Source organism: Littorina saxatilis, unplaced genomic scaffold (assembly GCF_037325665.1).
Source record: "Littorina saxatilis isolate snail1 unplaced genomic scaffold, US_GU_Lsax_2.0 scaffold_587, whole genome shotgun sequence".
NCBI classification, from domain to species: Eukaryota; Metazoa; Mollusca; class Gastropoda; order Littorinimorpha; family Littorinidae; genus Littorina; species Littorina saxatilis.
The window spans coordinates 5,102-27,500 of record NW_027129184.1 but is presented as its reverse complement, the minus strand read 5'-3'; the positions used below and the strand labels follow the sequence as shown (position 1 = coordinate 27,500).

Sequence of the window (22,399 nt, the reverse complement as noted above, 5' to 3'; positions counted from 1 at the left end):
TGTATGTCAATGTCTTTGTTTCTATCCTAAGTTCAAGTAGGCTTGATTTGACACACTACAATTCATACTCAGATGTGTCATGGAACACAAGTCATGGTCCTACCGGCATGAACACGGCGTTGATGAACTGATTCCGGCCTGGAGCATTCTCAGTGAGGCACACCAGATGCTCTTCAACTGCAGTAGCATAAAACATTTGTTGTCAAAATAGAAACAATCGAACAAACCAAACAAAATACAAAAGAAGCAAATAACAAACAAACAAAACCAAACAAAATACAAAAGAAACAAATAACAAACAAACAAACAAACAACAACAATCAAACAAATAAAACAGGAAACCTACCGGAAGCGTACAATACCGACACGCCATCAATCCACCGACAGACTTTATTTTTAGATATAAACAGTGTGTCAAGAACTGAAAGTCACGACCGGTAGTCAAGCACAAACAAAACAGTTTACATTCTTCTTATTTGTTTCAGAGACTTGGTCTGGAACTATCTACCACACCTTCAGATAAAAGCCAGTCAAGAAATCAGTCGATCAGATAAAAAGACAACGTGAGAATGTGAACGGTGAGCCAAAAGACGATTTTCGGAAATAACTCCGTCGGGTTTGTATGGGTTATGGAAGAGTGACCTTTTCTTGCAAAACATCGTACAAATATTTGAGGAGCCAATCACTAGCGAGGGGTGTGTCGCAAACACGTGCGTGTTTCAACGTGTTTCCGACACACCCCGCGCTAGTGAGGTCACTCTTCCACAAGCCATACAAACCCGACTAAGGTATTTTCGGAATTCGTCTATTATGCAGCCAGGCTTGGTAAAGGGCAGATTATACCTGCGCAGTTTCAGCGGCACAGACGACGCACTGCATATTATCGATGCTGCGATAGGGATTATGACGAGCACTTGGCCTGTTTTCCTTTCATGCAACGTGTAGCGGGCTGGGATAATCTGCAGTGCGTCGTCTGTCTTGCTGAAGCTTCATAGGTGATCGCCAGGCCTGACCGAATGAGTCAGAGGGACGCATTTACCCCGCTCCCCTTCTGTTTGACTGACTTTGCCTCAACATTTGATTTGAATTTTCTTAACCAACGTTCTTCAAATGTAACTCCTTTTAATAGTTAAAGAAATACAAGTTATTGTTATGTATTTATCATTATTATTATTATTGTGATCATTTTATGTATGTCTTTATTTATTGACGCACCGAGGTTCTTTTCAAATTAAAGAAGAGAAGCACACAAACCAGGAAGACTGTTTTGGTTTCTGTTCTTGCTCACGTTGTCTGGTTCACTGGCTGTGCAATGACTGGGCTCTGGTGCCAGAGATCTCATCTCCATCAGCATCTGAGTGCAGTCATGATACACTTAATTGTTGTAACTGGATCTTCGTTTAAATACAAACAGCACACACACACACACACACACACACACACACACACACACACACACACACACACACACACACACACACACACACACACACACACACATACAATAACAAGGCCAACATATTTTCCACAATGAAAGCCAACTTTAACTTCTTGACATCTGCAAAAGCAACAGTCGTCGAATAACTCCAATAATGCACTTCAGTCAGCATTTACACATGCAGTCAAGCTACCGCCCGCATAAACCGCCCGTTCTCCCATCCAACCAAACAGCCCCAAAGCATTATCACCTGAACACCCAATTAAAAAAATGGACCAAACCTAGTCCAACCTGACATAAGCCAAGTAAAACCCAACTCAACCAGAGCAGCAACGTTACCTTACCCAACCTATACTTACCAAAGGCAATATGATAACCAACCCAAGCTGGTCCTTAAACTAAGTCAGGAGCAAACTTACTCAAACCAAACACAACCCAACAAAACATAGATAGGCTAAAGCACAAACAGTTAAACCAAACCAAATACAGTTTTAGCCTATACCCAAAGTCAACACATGTTTGGTAGGCCTAACCCAACCCACTCCAAGAAAACACAGATAAATCAAACAAACAATTATGCTAAGGCCCCCTCCCCCCCCCCCCAAAAAAAAATAGTCTGTTTACGGTATCCCGACCGATCCTATTTTTTCGCGCGACCCTTTACTTTTTTTTGGCATTTGGGGAAAAAAATAAATAAAAAATAAAAAAGTCTGTTTTTTGGCAAAATAACTTAAAAATATGGTTTTTTGGAAGAAAAAATAAAAATAAAAAATAAATCCCGACTTACCGACCCTATTTGCGACCCTCCACCACGAAATGAGTCGCATGTCACCTCGCGCGGTTCTGCGCTTGGCTTAATATAAGTCCGGGGAGTGTCTGGTAACAGTATGAGGGTCACCTTAGTCACATGCTTATAACTCAAACAGTTTTCGCTCTTTTCTAAAACGGTTTTCACCACTGGATAGAGCATAACAAACTCTTTCGGAAAATGTAAAAATATGAAAATCATGCAAAGGTGACATGCGACTCATTTCGTGGTGGGGGGTCACATTTTGTTTGCCTATGTTACCGTAAACAGACTTTTGTTGTTGTTGGCCTGAACCTAACCCGACCAATTCACCTTGAACTCGTTGTCCAGACGTGTGTGGGGCGTCAAGGGGTCCACTTGTTTGCTGAACACACTGCTGAACGTGTCCACGTGGTACACATAGTCACGTGACGTAAAGCCCTCCAGCAGTGCCGAGTGCAAGAACAGGAACTGACCCTGTGGAATCACAACATTATATAATTGTTCGAGTTGCTATCCTATTAGTTATCCGTGCTCTGCTGGTATATTAAACAATCATCTAGAGGGGATAATCAGTTTTCGATAGTTTGCACACACACACACAAAAATCGATTTTCAGTTTCAGATTTATGTTTCTGCTTAATGTTTCTTTGCGCTCCGTCAGTTAAAATAAAGCAGACCCCTCCCCCCTCCCACACACACACACACACACACACACACACGCTCACACAATCAATATTATAATACTCGAGGAGTTTTGCCAGCAAAAGGAGTTAAGGGTAACTGAATTAGTGCAAAGCCTCATTATTATCAAACACAATAATGCTTTGCATGAGGTTTGTACACACATTATTTGAATGTGTTTCCTTTTTCATAAATACATGAAATAATTAATTTTTTTAAAAAATTCTGATTGGTACAGTTCATCTTCAAATATATAAACCGGCACGGTTGGCCTAGTGGTAAGGCGTCCGCCCCGTGATCGGGAGGTCGTGGGTTCGAACCCCGGCCGGGTCATACCTAAGACTTTAAAATTGGCAATCTAGTGGCTGCTCCGCCTGGCGTCTGGCATTATGGGGTTAGTGCTAGGACTGGTTGCGCACGTTATATGTCAAAGCAGCACCGCCCTGATATGGCCCTTCGTGGTCGGCTGGGCGTTAAGCAAACAAACAAACAAACAAATCTTCAAATATTTTTCATAACGTGTGCATCCATTACAACAACAGTCACAGTTTTCTTTCTGTACACAATACCACGAGGAAACCAGAACTGAACTGAAAAAAAATTGGAAAAACAAATTCTTACCGTGGTCTGCACCATAAGACATCTCTGTTCTCTCAGTGACGTCACAAGCCTGACGAGGTCAATCTCCCCGTCCTTCACCGCACTCAGCATGGCAAGGTCAAGGCCGATGAACGTGCCGGTGCGACCCACTCCAGCGCTTAAAAAGACACGCTGTTTAGTTGTTTTTACTCACATTGCACACAGTCACACCGTATCGGCGCCACACATATATACCGACACACAGACACACAAACAGACAGACATAGACACACCCACAGACATACATAGACACACAGACAGACACACACACACACACAAACACACACACACACACACACGCACACACACACACACACAAACACACACACACACACACACACACACACACACACACACACACACACACACACACACACACGTTCAGTCATTATCGGCTCCCTCTCGATATCATGTCTTCAGTTATACATTCAGTAAAATATGTCACTCAATCAGCTACCTGCAGTGAACAACCATTGGGGTTGGAGGGGAACTTGCTTGCTTTGCTTGTCGCCTGCGAGTGACGTCTCGCCAGAACCTGACAAGGGAGACAGTCGTCGGAACACCATGGTCAGGCCATGACACGTAGTGGTACTGGGTTACCTCCCTTGTCTCTCGTGACTGAAACATGAAATACATACGGTAGTCATAGTTTGTTGGATGTGATGTCATGTGTGTGTGTGCGTGTGTACGTGTGTGTGTGTGAGTGTGAATGTGTGTGTGTGTGTGTGTATGGGTGTGTGTGTGTGTGTGTGTGTGTGTGTGTGTGTGTGTGTGTGTGTGTGTGTGTGTGAGTGTGAATGTGTGTGTGTGTGTGTGTGTGTTTACGAATGAGTACCAAATAAACTCACTCCCTTTTTCTTGATCATGAAAGTCCTGATGAAGGCATTGTCCCTACATTCCACGCGAGAGCTGGTCACCGTGATAGGACCATACGTCGTGTCGGCAGACTCTTCTGGCCAGTACTTAAAGCATTTCTCCTGGAATAAAGCCAGAGCCAATGTGTTTAGTATATGCAGCATGGGCGATAAGTTGTTGATACTGAAGCGCAAATGCATTCAGACATAACGAAAGAAGCTAAAAGAAAGACAGACAGAAAAAAGAAAGACAGAAAGAAATAAAGGCATACAGACAGAAAGAAATAAATACAAAAAGAAAGGCAGCATGATAAACAGACAGGCACACAGACAGAGACAGAGGCAGACAAATGTACACAATAACAGTACAGTATAACAATAAATTCGGACGGACAGATACAAGATAGAACCAGCGCAAGCACACACTCATCCACGCACATCAACTCACACATCCAACCTTTGTCCCTTACACATTTCCCCTACCCAACCCCCAACCCCTACCCCACTTCGCTCCATACTTTTATCCCTTGCCCCAAAACACAAGATAAAGAAGCAAAACCATTACAAAAATGCAATTCAACCATTGAATACCTTCCCTCCTTCCTTTATATTGGTCAACATGACAATGTCAGATGTCTTCTCTTGCCAAACCATCCGCCAGAAGTCGCCGGCCGTGGTATTCATGGGACCTTTGACATGTCAAACACAAATAATCGTTTTAAGTGGTTTTTTTTTTAAAGTTCACAAAAGACTACATGACTGCTATCAATGTTATGAACATGTTTTTTATGAATACAAGTCACACAGAGTGTCAAGGGAAACAATTAAAGGTGGCCGGAGAAAATCTGTTTGAGTGGTTTCCCTTTTGGTTTTGCTCTCTACCCTCTGCGGGGCTCTGGTTATATGTTCGTTTGTTTGTTTGTTCGTTCATGGGCTGAAACTCCCACGGCTTTTACGTGTATGACCGCTTTTACCCCGCCATTTAGGCAGCCATACGCCGCTTTCGGAGGAAGCATGCTGGGTATTTTCGTGTTTCTATAACCCACCGAACTCTGACATGGATTAGGCTACAGGATCTTTTTCGTGCATACTTGGTCTTGTGCTTGAGTGTACACACGGGGGTGTTCGGACACCGAGGAGAGTCTTCACACAAAGTTGACTGAGAAATAAATCTCCCGCCGAACGTGGGGACGAACTCACACTGACAGCGGCCAACTGGACACAAATCCAGCGCGCTACCGACTGAGCTACATCCCCGCCCTTATATATATATGTTCGTTGAGTTTGCACAGGACCTACTGAAAAGATGATTGCACATTAATGTATGCAGGCTGGTGTTGCTGGGATATATACAACAGATGAAGGCAGACAGGGAACATTACTTGAAGAGAGTGGATGGTTGGGGGGTACGTGTGTGTTGTTTCTATGAAACGAAAATATTGTGTTCCATTTTGGGATATTCTTTGTGATTCAGCTGCGGCCCTTTTCATCTTGAGATTATGACTTATTTCAACGGACATTTCTGTTAAATGTTTCATGTGTGCGTCCGACTGCCGTAACAGGATGATGTTCATTGTGCAATGACAATTTTTTGTATCTTCTCTTTTAATGAATTGCCATTCCAAGTTTTTTGAGTGTGTGAATGAAGGTATTTTGTGAACTGTTAATTTAGTGCCGTGTTAACTTATTGCACTGTCGAGTGACAGAAAAGATTGCGCGACATTCCTCCCCGAATTGTTGAGCAAGAAAAAAGTGTGTGGCTCATAATTATGTGGGTGCAATAGTGAAAGACACCAACACCACATTTGAGCTTCTTCCAAATCAAGAACAAATCAGTGGCACACAGTTACATCAAAACCAGGCTTACCTTGAGCAGCAATGTATTCTTTATCCGACTTCAAGCCCTGGAAATATAAAAGATAAAATAAAAATAACGTCAGCGTTTTATCCACCCACCTCGGGGTAGTGAAATTCATTCTTGCTGATTGACCGTAACATTGGCAATACGTTGATTGTTATAATTATGTTGTTTAGCAAGCGTTTGTGCGTTTAAAGACAAAAGTAGCCAAACTGGCTGCAAACATTGGTAAAAATTACTCAAATTTTAGCAAACATTACCCTGCCTACACGTGGTATATGCTAGAAAAAGAAACAATTATTGTGTCTACTTAAAACAGAGAGAGAGAAAGAAAATAAGCAAGGAAGGACATTCACGACAGAAAAGGTAGAGTACGTTTCTCATTTTGTTATCAAGATGTATAGTTTTCTTGTGAAGTCTCCATGAGAAATTGCTGGTCAATAAAATGGTCAATAAAATGGACAATAAAATGGTCAATAAAAAATAAAATGGTCAATAAAATGGTCAATAAAATGGTCAATAAAATGGTCAATAAAAAATGAAATAGTCAATAAAACGGTCAATAAAAAATAAAATGGTCAATAAAAAATAAAAATAGTCAATAAAATGGACAATAAAATGGTCAATAAAATGGTCAAATAAAATGGTCAATAAAATGGTCAATAAAATGGTCAATAAAATGGTCAATACAAAATAAAGTAGTCAATAAAATGGCCAATAAAAAATAAAATGGTCAATAAAATGGTCAATAAAAATAAAATAGTCAATAAAATGGACAATAAAATGGTCAATAAAATGGTCAAATAAAATGGTCAATAAAATGGACACCCGTGGGGTCTAGTCTGAACGGTCGTATAATGTGTGAAGCAGACAAGCATGTTCTTACACAGTACATCCCTACAGCATGAATATTATAATATGTTTGATGGGTTGTTGACAGACCAGCCTATTTGTCGGTCCGAGGGGGAGCATATCGTCTTTTGTTTCATATTGATTGCCCAAGGCCGAAGGTCGCGGTCAATCAATATGAAACAAAAGTCGATATGCCCCACCGAGGACCGACAAAAAAAGCTGGTCTGACAACAAACCACCAAACATCGTTTTTGTCATCATTTTGGTAGTGAGAAAATAAGTGCCAAATCAACACAGGGAGCCATGCTTTGAAACACAAGTTCCGTTTTGATAATACATGTGTTGGTGCCCCAGCACGTTATTGCAATCAAAGCTGGCGTGTGAAAACAACTTTCTGTGTTTTGAGTTCATAAAATGTTGAGATAAGTATGCCAGGTTGCACAGTTCTGTAGGTTCCTCTCAGTATTCCACCCCTTCGGTTTTCAGTTGTAAATATTAAGCTTAGTGATTGAATGTGGAAGCTACGTTGGGTCAAAGGTCACAGAAGATTTGCATCGTGCAAGCAAGGCACGTTGGGTCAAAGGTCGCAGAAGATTTGCGTCGTGCAGCGAAGGAAAGAATCGCGATCTTGTTTCCGACTCATTGCCTCTTTGTTTTTCATTAGACTGACCTGTCCTTCTGCTTGTTCGGCTTTGTTAGATGTTTGCATATCTTGTTGCTCTGTTCTTTGCTTTTCTTATTTTTTTCTTATTTGCGCTTCGTTTAGCGATACAACGTCTTGTGCACGGGTCAAAATTTGTGTGTCAGGGGTCAATTGGTTTGACTTGAACTTGACGTTCGTGTTTCTCCGAACGTCTGTGTATCGAAACACAGATACACGCACTCCATGACTTTGTAAGAAGACAAAACATATCGCTAGGTTTCGTTTGTTTGTGATGAATTTATGACCTTTCATGAAGTAGTTTTGTTTTTTGTTTACCTGTGCCAGTTTGCCAGTTCGTTTTTGGAACTTTGCAAAGCAATGTCGTCTGTCTAGGTCTGGGGAAACGCCAATGTAAAGAGCCGAAGAATCCCCGAGCGTTTCTATTGGGTTTGCTTTTGATTATCCATGTATAACCTGCGTCCTGCAACTATGGTAACCGGGGATTTATTGCCTGGCGAACATGATATTTATTTCCCAGGTGTTTGTGAATGAAAACTCGTGAAAATGATGACAATGTACCTTGATGTAGCTGGCGTTCACATAGTCGTTGGATAATCCGTTTCTGTAACCATCCTCTAGAACAACACGGTTGCTGTCGTCTGCTCGTTGTATTGAAAACACAAAAAGACACAATTCTCAATTCAAAAATGGGACGTATTCCAATGACATTTACACACGCAGCTTGGCAAAACTGTCAAAGGTGCATACACCTTTTGGAAGACAAAATCCTGATGCTTAAGGGAAGACACGGCACCTCAATTTTCACTAAAATCATGATTTTTGTGATGTTGTGATTATGCCTGATTTTGACTCATGAACACCCCTTCTAACAGCTCCAAACACTATATTGCTCTAAAACTGGTGCCAAATGTATGAATTTAGCCAATACAAATGTGTACCGAAGCTTGTTGGCGTTTATTTTGTGCAATATTTGCTAAAATAACCTTTTTTTGACACTTTACAACACCACAATTCGCTCGAGGAATCGCCTCGCGTAGCAGACGAAAGAAAAGCCCGAAGTTTCCCGAACCGTTTCAACGAACTGACGTCACTGCCGGAAACTGCCATAAACGGCTTCGCGCGGTTTTTCCAACGCAGACGACGATACGAAATATTCCAAATAAGGGAGAAGCCTACTACGACTTGAAGATTAACCAATCAGAAAACCGGCATGCTTTTGTATGAATGGCATTCCTACCCACAATGCAACAGTTTCGTTCCCACAATGCAATGCGGTTTCCTCTTGTCGATGATGTCAACAAACACAAAAAAGCAAAAGTTGAACATCGAGTGAGCGTAGAAAAAGTTGTTTGCCATCGCTATTTTTGTGTTCTGATAGTGAATTTTGTATCAGACTGACTGTAAAATGCCAAGAGCAAAGGGAGGGAAGAGGAGACTGCAAGCGGTAAAAGCAGCAGCGGTCAAAAAGACGAAGCAAGTCGAGCGATAGGGGACTGTCGAAATGCAGCGACCCGCAGTCGAAGTGTGCGTTTCGAAGAAAACATGAGGCTATGAATGCTGACGAAGATCTTGCCGACGAACGCATGTGTTACAGCTTACTCGACTACCGACTGATCTTACATGTCCCGTATGCAAGGAGACTGGTCTCTCGATAACTGTGAGTGAAGGAGAAAACGCTGGCTTCGCCTCTCAGCTGCTACTGACGTGCGATGGTTGTGGCGATTATGAGAAAAAGGAGTTGTCATCACCTCGAATGCAGGACAGTGATAGCAAAAACATTGCTTTTGAAGTAAATCCAATGATGGTACTGTTCAGTCACGAGGTGGGAGGGAGCTACGCTGTTCTAGAGACTTTCAGTGCAGTGGTGGGAATACCAGCCATGCATCTGAAAACCTACCAGCGACATGACAAGAAAGTGACAGGTTGGTGCCTTGCTGTACTCTCTTTATTCAACTTACTTGCTCACTGTGGAAAATAATTTTTTGTATAAGATGAAAAAATATCCACTGGTTGAGAGTTTATTTACTTCATTGTTTATTTCATGTAAGAACTAAGCTATGTAAACAAACTTTTTCAGAGAAAAGTAGAAGTATCTTTATAATAAAAAGACCAAACAATACTGTAATGTAAAGATCTTTCTGTTCTGTCGTCTGTCTTCTTCTTTGTTCTGTGTTTTGTGCCTGAGGAAAACTCTAGAATGGTCGAAAGTTTGTTACATTTGTCAAACATGTGAGTAAAGTATTTTGGGGTATTTTTATTTTTCGCTCTCTCACGCGCAGTCACCATTGTTCTGCTATCTTTGTTATGTAACCAGTATTGGTATTAATACTTGTAGTAGTAGTAGAATTTCTCTCTAAGTTATAAAAGTGTGTAAACCCTACTTAGGTTTGAAATGAAGAGTAATTGTTGTGCCCCCGCTTTTAGTTTGAACCTGTCGATATATGTACATGTATTTATGGGATGTATTTATGTGTTTCTAGCTGCTGAAGTGGAAGCTGGGTCCGCCATGCTGACGCTGCTGCTGCTGTCAATGCCCGTCGGCGCCGAAAAGGAGTATGCGGGACAGCGTCGTCTGAATGTTCGGGCTGAGGAAGCACGAGATGGCAATGTGTATGGAGGGGGAGAACATTGAACATTACACTACATCAGGATGACCAGGGACAACAGTGATCAGGATGTTGTGTGTGTTCAGTGACTGGAAGAAAGGAAATTTTTTTCTTCATAAATCACATCAGTGTCTTTTGGTGACTGTATTTCGTACAGGAGTTGTTCTACAAAGCTGTGTACCAGGAGAGGGTCATGACTTTAGAGTTAGATTTAGGAATGTTTCTCTTGCTTCTCGAATGATATAATTATAAGGATATCAACACACTGCAAATTGACCAAAGAGATAATGATAATAAAATCAAGAAGATTGTTAGGTTGGTTAGTGTTTTGTATAAAAGCAAACACAGAAAATGACGTCAAAAATTGCGTTTTTTTGTGACATGCTTAGCCTACATCTTGTTTTTAAGTATCCGTGTGGCTGCTAATGAAATGCTACCATGAACCCTCCCCCCCCCCCCCCCCCCCCGATATACATCTTCAGGCGTGGAGCGTTTTATGAGTCGTTACCAATGAGGGACGAATGTTACGTAGGCAACCTTTCGCGACTCTTCGCTCTAAAAGTGAATATTTTTCCAAACGTTTGACGGGGCGGGGATATAGCTCAGTTGGTAGCGCGCTGGATTTGTATTCAGTTGGCCGCTGTCCCAGGTTCGGCGGAAATTTATTTCAGAGTCAACTTTGTGTGCAGACTCTCTTCGGTGTCCGTTGTGTTTTGTGCTAATGTTACATATATGCACTTAGCTGTTTTCCCCTACTCATGTTTACAGTGTGCATTTGGAATGTTAAATAACGATTTCCTACATAACATTTGGTTTAAAATTTGGGTTGTTTGATAATTTCTACGTAACATTTGGTTTATAAAACCAACCGTGAACTACGTGAACACGAATATATGCGACTCGGTATTTTATCAGGCACTACTGATGTGTAGTGAATGCGTAAGAATGTGCGCCTTGTCAATTCGATTCGATTTGAATGTGATTTTGCCTTTCGCGGGTCGCCACTAAGCTTCGTTTATATTTTTTCTTGTTACGCTGGATTGTTAAAAATTACATTTGTCACTTAGCAGCGCATGAAACTTGGTGTTTCTTTTGCATGTAATGTTCTTCAACATCGCTGAAAGGTTTTTCCATGAAAAAAATTCTGTCAACTTTTTGAACTCAGCAGGCGTGGAGCGTTTTATGAGTCGTTACCAATGAGGGACGAATGTTACGTAGGCAACCTTTCGCGACTCTTCGCTCTAAAAGTGAATATTTTTCCAAACGTTCGACGGGGCGGGGATATAGCTCAGTTGGTAGCGCGCTGGATTTGTATTCAGTTGGCCGCTGTCAGCGTGAGTTCGATCCCAGGTTCGGCGGAAATTTATTTCAGAGTCAACTTTGTGTGCAGACTCTCTTCGGTGTCCGAACTCCCCCCCCCCCCCCCCCCCCCCCCCCTGTGTACACTACATTGGGTGTGCACGTTAAAGATCCCACGATTGACAAAAGGGTCTTTCCTGGCAAAATTGCTTTGGCACAGTTAATAATTGTCTACCTATACCCGTGTGACTTGGAATAATAGGCCGTGAAAGGTAAATATGCGCCGAAATGGCTGCAATTACTGGCCGTATAAATTTTCATCTCACACGGCATCACTGCAGAGCGCCTAGAACTGTACCCACGGAATATGCGCGATATAAGCCTCATTGATTGATTGATTGATTGATTTTATTGTTTTATTTTGTGATATACGTGCTCAGTGTCTCTTTTTCAAGTCTTAGGCTATTCTTTGTAGCCTAGTCCTGTTCCAGTTGTAAGAGTTGAGGTAAAAAAAAACGGTTGAGTTTTCATCAAGATTTGAACACACTCGATCGACTAGTTTTTTTCTTTCGGAAAACGATTAATCGAAGAAAATCAGAATGGGAAGCAAATAAAGCTTGTTACTATTATACTATGGCTTTTTGTTATCTGTCTCGTGTGTTTGGACAACATGTAAGGTAAAACATGTGTGATGTTACACACTTTTCCGACCACCCCTCGTACCCCAAAAAAGCATAAACGTATCTTTTGTTTAGCATGGCACCGTGGCATATGTCTATATCTGTCACATAAACCATAAAACCAAGCTATTCATACACTTTCAATTTTCACGATGCATGTCACACTTTTGGTACACAGCTTTATGGAATGACCCACAGGTATACATCATATTTGAAGCAGCAGGACACGTTACAGTAGGATGGGATTACTGATGTGCTGTGGGTGAACTGTTAGGTCCATACCAATCACTCTCCAGTAGTATCTAGCCTAATGGAGACACAAATCTGAAATAAGAAACTGTTCTTTACTTCTTTGCCTGTTTTCTCTGTTATGCGTTTTGTATTGGTGTGACACACTCAAAACCCTAAGGGTTTGCAAGGAATAAAGCTACAGCCTTGAAAGTCTGCAGTGTGTTTTTTAACATAATTCCCCTCATATTTACGTTTGGATGTGCAATTATGACTAATACTTTTTGTTTTCTGTCAATCTAAAAAAAAACAATGAAAAAAAAAGTTTTTTTTATTTTTTTTAATACTTTGGTACAAGATAACAACGAGTCAAAACGTAAATATATAGATATATAGTTTACTAACAAAATGCAAAAAACAGAATTGATTTATCTGAAACCGTTTTTGAGTTATAAGATTTTTTGTTTTTTGTTCTGTGGCCATCTTGAATCGTTTCCATGGTTACCAAGACCGTTAAACGTGTAACAAGACATGTTTTCTGTATTTCAGCCCAGGCACATTCAAACCCCCTTAAGTAATTCAACACAGTTCATAACGATTTTGATCTAAAATTTGCTAGCCTGTCTGGCCTTAAGCAAGGTACAAACAAACAATGGCTACAACCTACATTCAAAGTATAAAAACCCGAGTTGTAGTAAATTAGCCAGTGTACTTAAAGTCGCAGCTACAACTTTTAATCGCATTCGCTCGAACTCAAACTCGGTGGCAAAAAAAGGTATTATTCATGTGGTCATGCATTACTCATCTGGACCTTACCTACTTAACACATGTCGTACGAAGTATGAAAATAGTAAACTTTGAAGAAAAACAGCAGCTGGATATAAACATTAGGATTCGAATTGGTATCTATAGGCATGCCTTGTACGGAAGACTATATTGTCATCATGAGTGTCAAAGTAATCTAGAATATTGTTTCTGCATACATACACACAACAGATTGCCATTGCTATGAACGTTTCAAATATCTAAAGGCTAATAGTATATCGATTGTTTTCAATGATGAATTTACAATATCGTCCGCAACTTTATTATTTTGTCTCTAAGAGCAAATTCATAAGTTTATCTTGTTGTGCTCCTTTCATATATCATACATTCCATGGCTTGGTGAACGTGTATCTGAATAAAATACTGTGTAAACCAATTGTGTTGAATTTCGTCTCCTGGAAGCAGCTCGATTTTTGACTGAATCAATTTAAACAATACCTACATGGAAACACGGTGGGAAATCGGTTCTTGTTCACATTTCCTGCCATGCGTCCCACTTTGCGCGGCTCTCCTTCCAAAATTACGTCGATTTTCTGAAAGTAGGCAGAAGCTGACGCATTGGTAAACAAAGAGGTATGTTTGAGGTAGAATGGTGGGGGTGAGATGAAAGGGATAGACAGAGAGAGATAGAGAGAGAGAGAGAGAGAGAGAGAGAGAGAGAGAGAGAGAGAGAGAGAGAGACAGAGAGAGAGAGAGACAGAGAGAGAGACAGAGAGAGAGACAGAGAGAGAGAGAGAGAGAGAGAGAGAGAGAGAGAGAGAGAGAGAGAGAGAGAGAGAGAGAGAGAGAGAGAGGAGAGAGAGAGCGTTGGAGGCAAATCAAGCAAACAAATGTTAGAGACGCGTGGTTGTGCACATGTATTTGGCAGTGCACGCATCAAATGTGGGTAAACCATTCATTCTCATATAGATGAGATCAATACTGTATAGTTTTTTTTCCGCGTTCTCGTTGTTGTTGTAGCTGTTCATGTCCTTGTTAAAACAAATAAACACTTGTGAGTTGTTGTAATTTCTAATCAATATTTAATGACACAATCCAACCTTAAATTCGGGGTAGAGTTGATGGGAAGCCAGTCTGTCCACCAGGTAGGTCTGCACGCTGTCCAGGTGAGGAACAGAACGACGGAACACGGAGAACACTTCTTCGCGATTCTCGTACACGTGATCGTCCTCGTCCTCGGCGAATTCCGCTTCCGGGGTAAAGAACGCCACCGGTCTGTCTTGAGAATTGTGTGGGGGATCTGGATGCGATGTTGAAAGAGAAGACGATGGTTTAATCAAAATTGCAAATATATTATCACACATGACGACGCAGGCACATACGAAAGGTGGAGTATAACAAGTTAGAAAATACAATAACAGCTAATTTAATCTGCCCTAATTGTGCATGGTATAGGATATGATTACACAAACGTCCTTTTGAATACCTGTTACATACTAATACATAGAATTTGGTCAAAGAAGATACAACGAAAAGGAAGCGGAAAGGGAGGGAGAGAGAGAGAGAGAGAGAGAGAGAGAGAGAGAGAGAGAGAGAGAGAGAGAGAGAGAGAGAGAGAGACAGAGAGACAGAGAGACAGAGAGAGACAGAGAGAGACAGAGAGAGACAGAGAGAGAGAGGGGGGGGGGGAGGGAGAGAGAGACAGAAAGAGAGAGAGAGAGAGAGAGAGAGAGAGGGGTGAGAGAGTGAATGAGTGTGAGACAGGGAAACAGAGAAATAAAGAGAGAGAGGGAGGGAAGGAGGGAGGGAGTGAGTGTGAGAGAGAAATAGAGAGAGAGAGAGAGAGAGAGAGAGAGAGAGAGAGAGAGAGAGAGAGAGAGAGAGAGAGAGAAAGAGAGAGAGAGAGAGCGAAAATCAGTCAGACAGAGACACAGAGAGAAGAGCACAACTAGATTTGTCAAACATATTCAGAACAAAACAGTTTTCTAACATTTTGGTTTCACACAATTACGCATAACTGCCAGGGTTTTGCTGTTTTCAAACGCTTGATACGGTTTCATCTGAAAAGAGCATATATCAACTGAACCCTCCTGTATGTAAATAACAAATATTGTGTTAGCACATAGAGAAATGTGGCTATGTTCCTTGCAGTTACCTTCACCTTCAATCTTTTTTCATTTATGTGCATCTAGGATAAATGCAGACATCCGACCAGACAATCTCAAGTGCACTGATTTTAAAATAAGTATACACAATAAGCAGCTATAGCCAGACTGTTGGTGTGTGCATGTGTCCAAGTACAAATAACTGATCCTGTTTTCCCTTGAACGGGTCTGTGATAGCGCATAGGATGGTGTGTTTTTTCGCGATAAAAAAAAAGCTATATTTAAATGTTTGTGTAAGCGGACTGAGGAAAATGTTAAAGTATGGACTACATTCACGGCTTGCATTGCTCATTCGATGAAAGCGATACTCTACTTCACACACGTCCGTGGTTGCCGCCCTTTTGTTCTCCTGTCTCATAGCTTTCGTGGAATGTAACCGATATGTTTACACCGGTGTCCAAAGAGTTTGGGCTTACTAAACTAGTTAGCTTAATTATTTTCGTCTTCTTCGTTCATGAGCTAAAACTCCCACATTCACTCATGTTTTTGCACGAGTGGGTTTTTACGTGTATGACCGTTTTTACCCAGCCGTTCAGGCAGCCATACGCCGCTTTCGGGGGAAACCAGCTTATCAAGTTAGCTACAAACTGGTCTACCAGAGAACCCTCGTACCTACAAACTAAACATCCTATATTCAAAGTAACAGTCGTCCACCCCCCCCCCTAAAAACACACACATAAAAACACACGTAAACAACAACAAAAACAACAACAAGTAAATATATAACAACAAATTAACAACACGATGTATTCCTAAATGTGTGCATCAGTAATGGCAACTAATTTACCGCTTTTTGGATCTACTTTTGACCCTGTAGTATCTCCTCCGATCGTGATATCGTTGTCAATCTCCGTCTCCATACTATCGGTTTGGCCCTCGATATTACATGCCAAAGGATGCTCAGCATCTGACGTTTTGCGACGTTTCATTCTGTTGTATGATATGGAGAAGAGCATTTGTGAACAAACTATTTAACAACAGCAGATACGGTGTTAAAGGCACAATTCTGAGTTTATTCGCAATTCACTTAGTACTTAGAAAAACAATATCAAACCACCAACATGCTCCTTTCTCTCTGACTGTGTGTCTGTCTGTCGGCTTTATGTCTGTTTTATTGTGTGTCCGTGTCTCTGACTGTCTGTCGGTCTGTCTCTTCTCGTTGTGACTGTAAGTCGGTCTGTCTATCTGCCTGTATCTCTCTCTGCCTGCCTCTCTCTGTGTTTCTCTGCCTCTGTCTGTCTCTATCTCTCTCCCCCCCCTCTCTCTCTCTCTTTCTCTCTCTCTTTTTTTTTCTTTTTCTTTCTCTCTCTTTTTTTCTCTCTGTCTGTCTCTCTGTCTCTGTCGCTCTGTCTATGTCACTCTCTCTCCGTCTCTGTCTCTGTCTCTCTCTCTGTCTCTGTCTTGTCTCTCTCTCTCTCTCTCTCTCTCTCTCTCTCTCTCTCTCTCTCTCTCTCTCTCTCTCTCTCTCTCTCTCTCTCTCTCTCTCTCTCTCTCTCTCTCTCTCTCTCCCCTTTCTCTGCATGTATCGTGTTTCTCCCTCTATTCTTCATTGGCCTTTGTTTTTCTCTTCAATTTATTTATTTCAAACTTTCTTTCAATAAATTGTCCATTTCATTCTTCATTATTTCTCTCGCTTGCTATTCTTTTCTTTTCTGACATTTTCTTCCAATCCCGCTTACATTTTCTTTCAGTGTAACCAATAAATATTTGACTACATTCACCTTATCACGACGAAGACGACAATGATAACAACGATGACCAAGGAAACCAAAGCACCAACAATTATAGCTTTAGGTACATCTGTTGATTCATTTCCTGAAGAATCGGCTGTGGGTTGTGACACGCTGCTGGTACTGCTGATCGCTGTAGATTGATTTTGTATCTGACTTGTTGGAATTTTGCTGGTTGTTGCCGGTATCGTTGTTGTTGTCGTCGTTGTTGGGGACTGTGTTGTTGTTGTGGACATTGTTGTTAATGTTGATGTTGTTAGTGTCACTGGTGTTTGTGTTGGAGGTGTTGTTGATGCTTTTTGGAGTTCCTAGTGCAGTAGAAAGGCAATGTTTTGGGTAAAAATGCGGCGCATGGCATGAATTTAAAAATGTACAAGTAACACGTTTGTTATCAAGAATAGATTTCAATTTAGTTTACACCCCTGATCAACCCCACCATTTAACCTCCAAAAGGCAACTGCAATGGATACAATGAATTCACAATGGAATAAAACCGCATACATGTTAAGACTCGCATGCTATTACAGATGTCACTGATACTATACGTATTACACTGTTATTGCAGATACAACCATTGTCTTCTACATATGCATACACATAATAAGATCGGTCCAGTAGTTTTCTCGGAATCATTGCACACACACACACACACACACACACACACACACACACACACACACACACCACCACCACCACCACCCTCGTCTCGATTCCCCGTCTATGTTAAAACATGTACACTAAATGTAAAAATACAAAGGATACTATACTGAAACGATATACCCCATACTTGAACTTCACAAACACTAAGTATTTGAGGATTGTATGCAAAATGTGTCCCCGTGACGTTTTTGACCAGTGTGACGTCACGTCCTGAAAGTGGTGTGTTACACCAGATGTTGATGGGCACAGACTTCAGTACTGTGTGTGATGAGTAACTCGCTTCCTCGCCAATAGTGTTGCACAGCTGGTCATCCACATATATCTTGAGATGCAGCATCCGAAGAAACCCTATTTGTGAAAAACAACATGCATGTCTTTTTTTACATTTAGTCAAGTTTTGACTAAATGTTTTAACGTAGAGGGGGGAATCGAGACGAGGGTCGTGGTGTATGTGCGTGTGTGTGTGTGTGTCTGTGTGTGTGTGTGTGTGTAGAGCGATTCAGACTAAACTACTGGACCGATCTTTATGAAATTTGACATGAGAGTTCCTGGGTATGAAATCCCCGAACGTTTTTTTCATTTTTTTGATAAATGTCTTTGATGACGTCATATCCGGCTTTTCGTGAAAGTTGAGGCGGCACTGTCACGCCCTCATTTTTCAACCAAATTGGTTGAAATTTTGGTCGGGTAATGTTCGACGAAGCCCGGACTTCGGTATTGCATTTCAGCTTGGTGGCTTAAAAATTAATTAATGACTTTGGTCATTAAAAATCTGAAAATTGTAAAAAAAAAATGTTTTTTATAAAACGATCCAAATTTACGTGTATCTTATTTTCCATCATTTGCTGATTCCACAAACATATAAATATGTTATATTCGGATTACAAACAAGCTCTGAAAATTAAATATATAAAAATTATTATCAAAATTAAATTTTCGAAATCAATTTAAAAACACTTTCATCTTATTCCTTGTCGGTTCCTGATTCCAAAAACATATAGATATGATATGTTTGGATTAAAAACACGCTCAGAAAGTTAAAACGAAGAGAGGTACAGAAAAGCGTGCTATCCTTCCCAGCGCAACTACTACCCCGCTCTTCTTGTCAATTTCACTGCCTATGCCGTGAGCGGTGGACTGACGATGCTACGAGTATACGGTCTTGCTGCGTTGCATTGCGTTCAGTTTCATTCTGTGAGTTCGACAGCTACTTGACTAAATGTTGTATTTTCGCCTTACGCGACTTGTTTTTTAATTGAAGCTTTATGCTGTTTGTGTGTGTGTGTGTGCGTGGTGTATGTGTGTGTTTGTGTGTGTGTTTGTGTGTGTGTTTGTGTGTTTGTATGTGTGTGTTTGCGTGCGTGTGTGCGTGCGTGTGAGTGTGTGTAATAAAAAGGGAGATGGAAAGAGAACATTGAAGTGAAAAAGTTTGTTCTGTGGTTGATTCCTTGGGAAAGACTAATGCCTGTTTAATAATTATATAGATGTGTGTAAATGTTTGGCACTCACACGCTGCCCGTCCGTAGATGGTCATGTTCCGTATGGTGTAGGACTGACGAAGGTCCACACGCCATAACGGGTTGGTGTCATTCTGAGCTGTCTCAGTACAGTTTCCGTCGTTGTCCGTAACGTTATTTACAGCCAGGTTTGATGGATGTGATGTGTTGTACAGGGAGCTGGATTCTGTTTTTTGCCGCAGAGCAACATTTTCTGAGACAGGAAACACTGTTGTCATCTCGTATGATGTAGATTAAACATGTGTGTGTGTGTGTGTGTGTGTGTGTGTGTGTGTGTGTGTGTGTGTGTGTGTGTGTGTGTGTGTGTGTGTGTGTGTGTGTGTGTGTGTGTGTGTGTGTGTGAACAAACGGTTCACGTTGCAAATAATATAACTCATCAGGTGCAGAAAAGGTACAACATGTACAACATAATAATCGCACAACACTACAGAATAAAACATATATTACACGGTCTTTAACTACGAGGTTACAACATCTCTTAATTTCAAGGCTTTATACAAATACAGGGATACATTTCTGATAACAGGTTTCTTGAGGAGAGGCCAGGAGCAGGCTAAGTCTAAAAGTGCTTGGGGTTTTATAATATTTAAATGGGATAAATTTTTCTCTTAATCTGTTTAAGTATGGACAACAAAAAACAAAATGGACTTCATCTTCTTGCTTTTCTTTACAAAGGGGACACATCAACTGATCGGCATTATGTTTTTTATATCGGTTAGAATGCACAGCAATTTCTGAAATACCTAATCGAAACCTAGTCATAATAAACTTTAGATGTCTATCCATATTCAACAAAAGATAGGGTTTAATGTCATGTACAGTACAAAATGTCTGATAAACAGCAAATCTATCACTATTTTGTATATGATAATCCCACTCTTGCCATCTGCAATCGACCAACCTTTCCCTAAAAACACACACAAAATCTTTTTCATTAACAACGCCCTGATTCAACCACACAAAACCAAAACCATACTCATACAATTTACAACGGACACTTGAGGCCCAGTTCTTGTTACCACTCTCTTCCATTTTATACAACATTTCATATGATTTACGAGGAAGTCTGTGCGCCTCCATGTTTAACAGTTTCAACCAATAGCTTACGCATCTTAAAATAGAATTCAAATATATTGGATATCTGTTTGTCTCGCCATAGTACTAGGTCATTAGGTGTTCGCATTTGGACTCCTAAGAACTTTTTCAATGCAAATAAATGAACTTTTTCACACTGCAGAGCAGCCTTATCTAGTCCCCATATCTCAGCACCATACTGTACTATCGGTTGTACTTCTGAGTAAAACAACTTCAAAAAAACATTCAAACTATTATTATTATTAAGCACAGATAATCTTTGTATAATACACATCAGAGCATTTTTGGCCCGGCTTGAGAGATCGCTACAGGCAGCAGTGAAACTGAGTCGAGTTGAAAATAATATTCCTAAATACTTATACACGTTTACAACAGGTACAATATCTTCCCCATATGTCCACCTTTCCCTTGCACTCAAATATCCACCCTTCCTGAACACAATAATGTTACTTTTACTCATGTTTACCTTTAAATGAAGAGAGGACAGAGAGAGAGAGAGAGAGAGAGAGAGAGAGAGAGAGAGAGAGAGAGAGAGAGAGAGAGAGAGAGAGAGAGAGAGAGAAGGAGACAGAGAGAGACAGAGAGAGAGATATAGAGAGTTAGTTAGTTAGTTAGTTTAGTTAGTTATTAAGTTAGTTAGTTAGTTAGTTAGTTAGTTAGTTAGTTAGTTAGTTAGTTAGTTAGTTAGTTAGTTAGTTAGTTAGTGGATACTGTAATTGGACGCTGATCACTGGCTTACCTGTTTCAGATAGAACATTTTGCCCAAGTGTAAAAACACACAGCAGAAAGAAGGGAGTGGTGTACGGTCCAAACAGCGACATGACTGCGATGTCTGCATAGGCACGATTTCTCTACAATATGAACGCCCTTAATAGGGGCACACAGATGATATACCCGTGTTTTCGACAGCATTGTACTTCCTTTTTGTGATTAAAAACCCTTGTGTGTCTCGAATTCAGTCTGTAAAGAAATCAGCATGAAGTAATCCGTCTTTTCAAAATTCGAGTGATTCATGTGAATGAAGATGCTATTGTGGATGATATATTGAGGCGTGACGAGGAAACAACTGACTACAAAAGAAATTATGCAGAGTGAGAGAGAGAGAGAGAGAGAGAGAGAGAGAGAGAGAGAGAGAGAGAGAGAGAGAGAGAGAGAGAAAGAGAGAGAGAGACAGCGAGAGAGAGAGAGAGAGATAGTGAGATAGGGAGAGAAAGAGAGGGAGAGAGAGAAAGAGAGGGAGAGAGACAGAGAGAGGGAGAGAGACAGAGAGAGGGAGAGAGACAGAGACAGAGAGAGAGAGGGAGAGGGAGAGAGAGACAGAGAGAGACAGAGACACACATATACGCACGCACACACACACACACAAACACACACAAACACACACACACACACACACACACACACACACACAATCATTGTAGTAGTCTTAAAAGCACGTCAGGCCCCGCCCAATTTGATCCCGACCCGCTCCTGACGAGTGTCTAGCTGTGACACACGCACACACACACACACACACACACGCACACACACACACACACACACACACACACACACACACACACACACACACACACACACACACACACACAGTTAGTTAGTTAGCTGAAGGAAGTCATGAACGGTCCATACAGCAACATGACTGTGATGTCTGCATCGGCACATTGTCTTCACAAAATGAACACCAATCAAAGGAGCACAATGATATACCTGCGTTTTTAAGGCTGGAGTACACACCTGAGGCCCTATTTCAAAGTGGTTTGGCAGTTTTAAAGGTTTCTTTTTATGTCAGTTCAATGTTTGATTTATCAGGAAATAAAAAAATGAATAGTGCTTGTCGCGCAAAATTTTGAGATAACGACTGAAGTTTGAGCATAGGTA

General features: G+C 41.0%; 2 protein-coding genes across 2 annotated transcripts in view; one reads left to right on the top strand and one right to left on the bottom strand.

Moving 5' to 3' along the window:
- The window catches only part of LOC138957464 (receptor-type tyrosine-protein phosphatase epsilon-like), a 25,912-nt gene extending 8,060 nt beyond the window's left edge, over window positions 1–17,852 (bottom strand). Inside the window, exons 1-13 of the mRNA XM_070328586.1 lie at window positions 17,241–17,852; window positions 16,307–16,449; window positions 14,455–14,654; window positions 13,857–13,947; window positions 8,335–8,414; window positions 6,270–6,306; window positions 4,994–5,091; window positions 4,397–4,525; window positions 4,006–4,166; window positions 3,531–3,666; window positions 2,559–2,702; window positions 1,255–1,354; window positions 104–177 (exon numbers count right to left, since the gene is read on the bottom strand). Coding sequence (XP_070184687.1) covers window positions 104–177; window positions 1,255–1,354; window positions 2,559–2,702; window positions 3,531–3,666; window positions 4,006–4,166; window positions 4,397–4,525; window positions 4,994–5,091; window positions 6,270–6,306; window positions 8,335–8,414; window positions 13,857–13,947; window positions 14,455–14,654; window positions 16,307–16,449; window positions 17,241–17,485 — 1,638 coding nt within the window. The 5' untranslated portion in view covers window positions 17,486–17,852. The remainder of the gene's footprint in view (window positions 1–103; window positions 178–1,254; window positions 1,355–2,558; window positions 2,703–3,530; window positions 3,667–4,005; window positions 4,167–4,396; window positions 4,526–4,993; window positions 5,092–6,269; window positions 6,307–8,334; window positions 8,415–13,856; window positions 13,948–14,454; window positions 14,655–16,306; window positions 16,450–17,240) is intronic.
- Window positions 8,670–12,310, top strand: LOC138957465 (uncharacterized). Its single transcript, XM_070328587.1, has 2 exons — window positions 8,670–9,698; window positions 10,257–12,310. Exons 1-2 carry the CDS (start codon window positions 9,530–9,532, stop codon window positions 10,406–10,408), a joined length of 321 nt encoding a protein of 106 aa, XP_070184688.1. The 5' UTR covers window positions 8,670–9,529; the 3' UTR covers window positions 10,409–12,310.
- Window positions 17,853–22,399: the final 4,547 nt, after the last annotated feature.

Excerpts from the sequence above, each read along its gene's own strand:
- LOC138957465 (XM_070328587.1), top strand. The coding sequence starts at position 9,530 with ATGCAGGACAGTGATAGCAAAAACATTGCTTTTGAAGTAAATCCAATG. Across the intron at positions 9,699-10,256 it reads ACATGACAAGAAAGTGACAG|CTGCTGAAGTGGAAGCTGGG; the intron begins GTTGGTGCCTTG and ends ATGTGTTTCTAG.